Source organism: Cucumis melo, chromosome 1, assembly GCF_025177605.1.
Source record: "Cucumis melo cultivar AY chromosome 1, USDA_Cmelo_AY_1.0, whole genome shotgun sequence".
Classification (NCBI taxonomy): domain Eukaryota; kingdom Viridiplantae; phylum Streptophyta; class Magnoliopsida; order Cucurbitales; family Cucurbitaceae; genus Cucumis; species Cucumis melo.
In genome coordinates, this window is record NC_066857.1 from 17,291,393 (window position 1) to 17,300,377 (window position 8,985).

At 37.5% G+C, this 8,985-nt stretch overlaps 1 protein-coding gene across 3 annotated transcripts; it reads right to left on the minus strand.

The window, feature by feature from the left end:
- Positions 1-309: 309 nt before the first annotated feature.
- On the minus strand, positions 310-8,781 carry LOC103490345 (kinesin-like protein KIN-7E). Of its 3 annotated transcripts, none has more exons than XM_008449828.3 (15): positions 8,501-8,781; positions 7,681-7,921; positions 6,678-7,023; positions 6,286-6,375; positions 6,087-6,187; positions 5,870-5,983; positions 5,706-5,787; positions 5,565-5,632; positions 5,391-5,456; positions 5,112-5,236; positions 4,268-4,604; positions 3,675-3,776; positions 2,703-3,557; positions 1,908-2,221; positions 310-945 (listed from the first exon to the last, which is right to left on the minus strand). In XM_008449828.3, the coding sequence occupies exons 3-15, from the start codon at positions 6,892-6,894 to the stop codon at positions 624-626; spliced, it is 2,793 nt and encodes a 930-aa protein (XP_008448050.1). In that variant the 5' UTR covers positions 6,895-7,023; positions 7,681-7,921; positions 8,501-8,781; the 3' UTR covers positions 310-623. The 3 variants fall into 3 exon arrangements, with proteins under 3 accessions (XP_008448050.1, XP_008448049.1, XP_050946685.1); XM_008449827.3 differs by having other exon boundaries at positions 6,678-7,115; XM_051090728.1 differs by having other exon boundaries at positions 6,678-7,115; positions 7,681-7,963; positions 8,501-8,777.
- Between the last annotated feature and the right edge of the window lie 204 nt (positions 8,782-8,985).

The following is an 8,985-nucleotide window of genomic DNA, read 5'->3' on the forward strand; positions in this document are numbered from 1 at the left end:
CAACATGTTTGAACCGAGGTCCTCCACGAACCATCCCACCCTACTCCTAACTGAAGACTTGTTTTTCAATACAGTAGGTTTTTCTAGAACACTTTGGAAAAAAAACATATACTTTCTTAGGTCATCTATAAAAGTATATTAGTTTTAAAGAGTACGTATGTAAACACAAATTATTACACTTATTTTTAAAACAATATCCTTACACTGTATAAAATTACATTAATATTTTTATCGTGTGAATAATTATGTAATAAATGCCTAATATTAGAATTATCTTCAACAGCAATCCAATTCGAAGAGCAAAAGAAATGGAAAACAAGACAACAATGGTCATCTCGTCTTTGAAGACAATGTATCTGGGAATTAATGCGTTTGGTTTCACAAAATACACACAAAAAATAACAAAAAAAAAAAGAAAAAAGAACCAAATCAGTCATGATCAGCCTAATCTAACTTAACTTCCTAGATCAAGCAAGTTTTACAAGACAAATATACAGCTCTATTACAATTAATGATGCTTTAGTTTCATAACTATATATTAATTACTGGTGGTAACACCAAAAACAAACAAACAAACAAACAAATGGTGTGGTAATTTAAGCACTGGAAAATGTCACCTGAAGTCAGAGAAGAGAAGTCCTATTGTTTCTCCAGCTAAATGATCTACTTTTCTGTGGAGGTGTAATGAAGCTGAGACCAAAATTCCCCTTGAGGGCTTGTCCTTGCTCAGCAAATTTCACAATCTTTGCAACAATGGCTGCACTCTCAGTTACATGATTCATGTTCTTCGGATCACTCCACAACTGACTGATCAGCTGCAGCCTTCGGCGTTTTGAATTCAATGAAATTCCCCATTTCTGAAACAATCTCTTTCTTTCATCTTCTGAGAATCGCTTCTGCATTAGCTTGCTCAATGTTTCTCTCTCCCGACGAAGATCCCTTGTACTGTCTCCCAGGCAGGAAGAAAATGAGCAAACCTCATCGTACATCAAATATAAAGAAACGAGAAACGTTGAGATGAGACAAACTTAGAACAAACGTTTGAAAAGGTTTGTAACTCTTTCAACCAAAGGCTTCCAAGAGACGTATACTAGTAGTTATTAAGGTGGACGTAATATTAAATTTACCTTCACTTATTAACTTAAGCTTTTGGATTAATCGGTCATTTTTAATCAATCGATGGAATTGATGATATCCTAAAATATCAATCTAACCTATTTTATGCATCTTGAAAGACCAGTGACAACGGTATTCTAGACTCTTGAACTATGATGAAATGATATGCAAAGGGTATCGGAAGAACCAGCACCTCAATCATAATAAAATAAATTAATTAGATAAAGGGCAAAAACGAATCAATAGATGTCCACAGAGAGAAATTATCCCTAATCGTATTTCAAAGGTCCTCACCAGAGAAAGAATACTTTCTTTCCTTTTTCTTTTTCCCAACCCATTTTTTTGTTAGATGAGACCATTTCACCCGTAAGCGGAAGTTTTTAGGTTAATGAGTGATTTAAGATGGCATCAGAGTAGGTGGTCCAAGAAGTCCTATGTTCAAACCCCTACAATGTTATTTCCTCTCCGATTATATTAATTTCCACTTGTTGAATCTTCCAAGTGAAGGAGAATGTTAAATAAAATAATATTATATTTGCTTCACTTATTAGTTTAAACTTTTGGGTCAAATCGGTAATTCAAGAAGTTTCAAAGACAGCAAGACCTCTTGAGATAATCTCCATTTTGTAGCTCTCACTGGCGTAAATTATGTGGGCATAGTTGTGCAATATTTGTACTAGTTGAAAAGGCATTTTTATAATTAGGTAGTCAGTTGCAGTCTACCTTATTTTTCTGAACAAATTGCATGAAGCTAGAAATCAAAGATAAAACATGGTAGAACGAGGACTGACCTTGAAGAAAAGGAGACTTTCCGGCCATCATCCATAGCTGAATTGCCGTAATAAAATGTTTGCTTTAGAAAAGTCAGTCTCCTAAGTTCTACTTCCATGTAAATGGAATCAGCAGGATCACCTTGGAAGAGCAAGAAAAAGTAAGTTCTGTGGACAATTGAGACGTTGCAAGTTTGCCAAAGCTCAATTATCATCCTCTGCTGCCTCTGAAATTCTTCCTTCCAATCCGATGTGACTAACCCATTCTGCAATGCCTCACCTCCAACATAATTTGTGTTCTTTAAGAAATCCAATCCTTGTCCATCCTCCAGAACCTAGTAAGAACATGCTTCTTGTTATAAGGAAAAATGAAAATATTTAGACCTGAACAGTAAATCGTCAGTTGATCATTTGCTATCATGTCATCAAGCAAATTGTGGTATTAAGGCCATAGGCATTGGCCAAAAAAGCATTGATCTAAAAAGCTGCGGAGTATGATATTTGATTTAGTTGCAAACTTGCAGTGAGCATAATTTAATTTTTTTGCACAAACCAAAGAAGTGCTCAGACTTTCCCTTGATAACAAAATAGACTTCAAGGGAGATTCATTATTCAAGCTAAGAAAAAGAGACCAAGTTGTTTTTCATGTCAGACTCACAAAGCAATCATAGCAAACATTATGTATGCCAAGATATAAATTCACTCCAAGTTCTGAACCACGAACCACAGGATTGCCCCTCCACAAGAAATTATAGGAAATTAGATTATCTAGGAAACTATGCAATCTATTTCAAGAAAGTAAAGAAAGGGCATCACCTGACCCTCGGGAAGTTCTTTCCCATACTCTGAGTTTGTCATTTTCTTCAATCCAGCAACAAAGGCATCCAAGCGAGTAATGTCTTCATCTGCAGAGGTCTTGGTGCTCCGAGCACTCCCTATAGAGGATTGAGAATCAAGTCTCACGAGGCCGCCTGTGAAGTCTAATTGTGGGAGTTTCCGTCCAAGACCTTCAGGTCTTCCAGGAAAGCTTTTGTCAAATGCATGAGGAGGGGTTGCCTCTCCTCTATCAGGTGATAACTCAGTCGGGAAATTAGTTCTACAACTCCAGCTTCTGGGCAGCTGCAAGCTTCTGGAGCTGGACACGTCTGCAGTAACCTTTGAACATGCATCATTGCTGTAAGGACTACTCGTAGAATGAACATTCGTCCTCCTTACTTCATGGAGTCCTTGCTCTGGTTGACCATTTGTTGAATTATTTTGAATCTGATGTGCTTCTCTGTTGCCAGACACAGGCGTTGATATCAATCCATGACCAATATTTCCATCGTTTGACACGGTAAAGGGGATTCCTCTAAATTCACCATTATTAATAGCAAGCGGTGACAAGCCATTGTCCCTGACTGACTCCCCCATTTCAATACATTGAACTTCCTTGCAGTCATCGGAGTCTTCTGCCATTGCAAGAGCGGTTGTTGTTCCACTTTGACCCGACTGAGAGTCAAGGAACCTCTTTCCATCATCACTGTCTCCGTCATAATACTGAGGATTGTTAAAAGATTTTCCACCAATATCTCTACCACGAAAATCAGCCACACTTGAAGTTTCTGATGGTGAACCTTCATACTCTAAACCATCCCTTGCTTGCAATTTAGAATAACTAGTTTTGATATCCTGGAAAGATGGCAAGCAAGTAATATGAAGAATACAAAGTAATATGAAGAATACAAAGGAAACTGACTATATATGCATGCAAGTAAATCACGTTAACATCAATCAGTAAATTTTTACCTTTCCTGAGACATCATCATTTCCAACCATACGAAGTAAATCTTCAACCCGGGATTGAGCAAGATCCCTCTGCTTAGTGAGTTCTCTAATCTCCTTCGCCATCTGCAACGCAACACAATGTAAAGCATTTATCATCCAATCTTTCTGCCTCCTCATGGCTACCAATTGATGTGTGGGACAACCAGACCACTTTAGGTTGTGGTTTCCTTTGATCATGCGTAACACAGGACGTCTATGGCCATATATAACAGACAGAAAACTATTGGAAGGACTTCTCTTATGCAGTTTTCTCAACACTGAACTTAAATTAGAACATACATGATTATATTCTTAGAAATTAGAATCACAAACATACAAATGATGAGCAGAATTTTCCGAACAATAACTACATCAAATGAATATGTAACTGACCAGATGTACATTTTTCTTGAATTTTAAGAAGGAAAGAAAAGGCTCCGCAAAATGGCTACCTCTCCTTATTATGACACAAATGAATTTCAGATCAAGGCAAACCGCAGCAGAAAAATAAAATTTAGAACGTCAAATTAATTTAAGCATGTCACAAGAGCATGAATTTCGGTAGAATATACAACCTTCTCAATTTGAAGATCTTTCTTTTTAAGTAGGGCTGCATATTCGGAACTGGACGAAACAGGGGCAGGAGTTCTCAACTCACTCTCCAATCTCGCTAACTCTTTCTGCAAATGCTTAACCAAAGCCTTATCAGACATGACCACATTGACTTGTGCTTTTGTTGTCACCTCTTTTGCACAACAAGCGAACAAGAGAGTGTTTCTAGTTTGTTCAACATGACTTCTTGCAGGGCTCAATGTGCAGATGATGGCTGTTCTAGCATTGCCACCTAAGCAGGGCTGCAATATTCGTGTCAGCTTAGAATCTCTGTAGTTGATATGACCATTTCTTCCTTTGCTGCACCACATAACAAAACCAAGAGATTTAAAAATACAAAGAGCCTCACTTACTGTGCAAAATTTACAAAAAGAAACTTAAAAAGAGCGAGAGGGAGAGGGCATAAAATCTAGTCGTCAACCAATCTGATCTTTTTACACCAAAAATACGTCATTGTAACAGAAGTTAATTAAAAAAATTTGTTATCGTAGAATATTTTGTTCTTTTCCATTCACAAATGCATCCAATGGCTAAAGTGAAATTTTCCAAAAATGAGTTTTCCCAAGATGCAAGTCCATTGAACATCAAGCTAAAATTTTATGAGGAGGATGTTATATAAATTAGTGAAACATCGAAACACTTAATATGCAAAAACTGGTGCGAAGCATAATTGAACTATCGGCAGACACGTCACCCAACACAGTAAACCAGAAAGATAGATCTTATTATCGTATAAGTAAAATACAACAAAACTTTGAATAACAAAAATGTCAAAAACATAAAGGAAGGAAAGAGGACTATAAGTACCTCAGTTTTCGAATGACAGTACCCAGAGTCAGTAAACTGCGATTTATGTGACATCCTTCTTTCAGTCTTGCCCCTGCTGACAATGCTTGAGCTGCACGTTCACTCCCAGCTAAATCAATAAAACTCTGCCAGAAATGACGGGAGATTGAGGAGTGAAGACAATTTGTTTCCCACACATACACATTGAAGTGCTGTTAGTATGGAAGTCTCTTAAAAGTAGGAGGAAACGTAATCAGTATATTAGCTGTATGGTTATGCATACAGTTAGATGGTCATTACCACACTAGCAGCAAGTGTGGTTGAATTGTCTTTTCCTAAAAACTCGCGAGCAGAACTTTCAATTGTCTGCATGAATCAACAAGGAAGTTGTTGAAAAATTTATCGATCAAATTAAAATTGAACCCTTAAATTCGATCGATGATGGGATTAATTAAAAAGAGAAGTGAACCACACTAGTTTAATAATTTGATGAGATCTAGAGCTTTTCTCATTCAGTGAGGTCTCTCCAATCCGTCGTTGAGCTGCACAGTATAACCAGATTTCATTAAAATATGAAATAATCAAGGACTGGCAAGATTTTTCAAAACGCTTCACCTTCACAAATTGAAATGAGCTCCCTTAAATGGTTCCAGTCCCTCAAAGTTTCCTCAGTGACTTTCTCCACAATAGTCCCTCGCTGTTGACAACCAAAAACTGTATAAAAAAACTAAAAATAGGACAACGTTCTTTTTCCTACACGTAAAAAACAACATATCAACCTCCTGGTCATCTAGCAGCCTCAGAGGACTAGTATCTGTGCTCAGGAGGTCTCTAACAGCTTCATTGTATATCTCAATAGCTGAAAACTTCACAATGAATGCTCTTTCTTCATGCTGAAATTTGTTTCAAGGAAAATAAAACAAACAAAGACAATAAGAATAGAGCTTGCTTCCGGTGAAGGTAAAAAGTGTAGTGCAATATCCACAATCATCTCACCCTTCTAATGTAATCAAATATATCTGCTACTGAATATTCAAGAATTCCATTCATGGTGTATGTCTTTCCACTGCTTGTCTGACCATATGCAAAAATACTTGCTGGAAATATGGAAGCATATATATAGGAGTAAGGTTTTTACTTGTTCATTAGCACCTTGCATCTTACATATCAAAGTGGAATAGAATTGTGTGCTTACAGTTGATTCCACTGACTACAGAAAATGCAATTTCTCGGGCTCCTTCCTCGTACACCTGCCTTGTAGAGCAATCACCTCGAAATACTCTATCTATCGCCGAAAAAAAAGAGAGCAAAAATTTAAATAAACCTCTTATACAATACCATCAAAGTCAATAGTTACATTCATATCAATGACATCCTTCCATGGGGTATTTGGAAACATGGACTTAATATACAAACCCATTGTCAGGTTAAATGGTATAATCATTAAAAGAAACTATGAAAACATTCAAAAAAAAAATGTATGAAAGGAAGATAATGTCCAATCCTCATCAACAGTAACCCGAAAAGTTACATGTTTACAAACATTTTACAGAGGATTTTAAGAACCAAGAGATATTAGCTGCTCACCAAAAGTATAGGCACTTGGAAATGTGGACCCCTCCCGTAAGGTATTCCGATACAAGATACTAGTGTCATTGATGCACTCCCAATCTGCTGCTTCATTCATCATAATCTCCTTCTCGTTCAAGGGCCTCAACCTTACTAAAACAAGAATTTTCTCTTCGCGAGCATTTATCCCCTGCATTTTCTCCAACTTCATCAACTCTTCTCCAACCGCCCCCATTTCTCAATGATGCCAAACCTTCTCCCAGCCCAACAGCCCACCTCGATTTAGTCTATATCAATCCATAACTGCGTACTCTCGAAGATGAACAAGTCATTGTGCTCATGCTTTTCGCACATTTACAGGACACTGATGAGATTTACAAAAAAAAAAAAAAAAAAAAGAAATAGTTCCTTGAACATGAAGAGGAAAGCTCATAAGCCCTTAATGACTGGAATTGCCTGCATAAAATACAACTAATCACTAAATAATACAATATACTAAACAAATCCTAATTGATGTCGTAACCATGCAGCAAGCCATGACTGTCTTCTGATCTGACCAACCCCCTCACCCAACCAACAGTAGAAAGAATACTAATAACCGCAACTACAAGCTAATCATGGCTATTTACCCGCCACCAGCAAAATGATAAAAGTTAGAAAGCATATTAATGATAATTGCCATATCATGGTTAAGCCTTTAACAATTTAGCCTAACCTTCAGTTCTAAGCATCACTTTTAAACCCACTCTTTTTGAGGGGGCTATTTCCCCTCCCAAAAAAAAATCACAAATGTCATGTAAGACAGCAACCTTCCCCATAGTGGAGACCCACAAAGCTTACAGACAAATTCCAGGAATTTCAAAAGGGTAAGCATTGTCATCCAACCATCAGAACATTGTTTTCTATGTATTCTCATTATCGTTCTACACGATAAGATTTGTGGTCAGACGTTATTGGTACTGTGAATTTTGAAATTAAAATAAAGAAGACGAGGAACGAAAGAAATAAGAAAAAAACGTACTGTCGAATCGTCCGTCCTTTCAGAAACCCGTTTCTGAAAACAAGGCATCCATTCGGTAGAGCGATGCGGTCCAGATATCGATTGCAATGGCTTACTTGTTTGAGAAATTGATGCGGTCCTCCAGACGCCGTCGTTTCTAAAATTTCCCTTTTCCCCTTTCTTCTTCTTTTCTCTGCCGTTCGGTCTGATCCGAAGCCTCTGCTACTCAGCTGCGCTTTTCGTCGTCTTCAAGCCTCGTGCACTTTAAGGAAACGACCACAATATATTAAATAATGTTCCAAAACTGAAAAGAAAAAACCCGAAATGTATACCATTCACAATGTGCGTATCAAAATGGACGCGAAATATTGCGCGGTTAGAAGTTCTACGCAACGGCACTAATATACAATTCTAACGGTTAGCTGAGCTCCATCAAATCCTCAGTTAAGCAAAGATTATTAAAATCCCATCTCGAAAATAATTGTTCACTGGAACTCGTTGTTTCACTTCGACTCAAAGCAAACTTCAAATGCAACAATTTCCAACGAAAACCTCACTGGACAATTAAATCATTGAGATTGAAACGGTACTCTACGAGATTCCTCCGAGAGGAAAGATCACAGAGATGATAAAATCAGCTGCGCAAACATGATTACATGAACTTCAATCTAAAACCGCAATGACAGAGAGAAGGATACAACTTACAAGGCGTAGGTTCAGAATAAATTGGAGAAGATGATGGAGCTTTACGAGTGGAATAAAGCATCCAAGTGACGATTAAAGAGGGAGAGGAAAGAATTATCAAAAAAGAAAAAAAGCAAGTATGTGAAAGTAAACGTACCGAACGTAGAAAGATGGAAATGAATGCCGAAGAACGGACGTAGATGAAACAGTAAGACGTACGACAACGGCGAAGAAGCAGCGGTCGGCGACCGTAAATCGTGAAGCAGAAGGAGAATGCGGGTGGCCGTAGCGGCCAAGATTCCGGTAACTCACGGGGGAGGCGTCGCTATGCGTGTTAGTCTTAGGGAGGAGAGAATTTTGAGATGAAGCAATGGCCGGTGGAAGCAAATGAGAACCCGATGATGGAGCGTCAACAATGTTGAAATTTCTCCTCCAACCGCACCTCACTGAGAAAAAAGAAAAAAATATATATAGTGCAGTGAAATGGCTATAATGCCCTCCCTATATATTTCTTAAACATGATATTTTGTTGGTTTAAATAGTTAGATTTTAATTATTATGTTAAAACGAGTCTACCTCAATTTACATAATAATAATATAAATCATAATAATTATAATAATATACCTCGAGATTACAAGTTT

Coding starts and splice junctions, on each gene's coding strand:
- LOC103490345 (XM_008449828.3), bottom strand. CDS start 6,894: ATGGGGGCGGTTGGAGAAGAGTTGATGAAGTTGGAGAAAATGCAGGGG. Junction 6,188..6,285: donor TGTAGTCAGTGGAATCAACT/GTAAGCACACAA, acceptor CCATATTTCCAG/CAAGTATTTTTGCATATGGT. Junction 3,777..4,267: donor AAGATCTTCAAATTGAGAAG/GTTGTATATTCT, acceptor GTTGCGTTGCAG/ATGGCGAAGGAGATTAGAGA.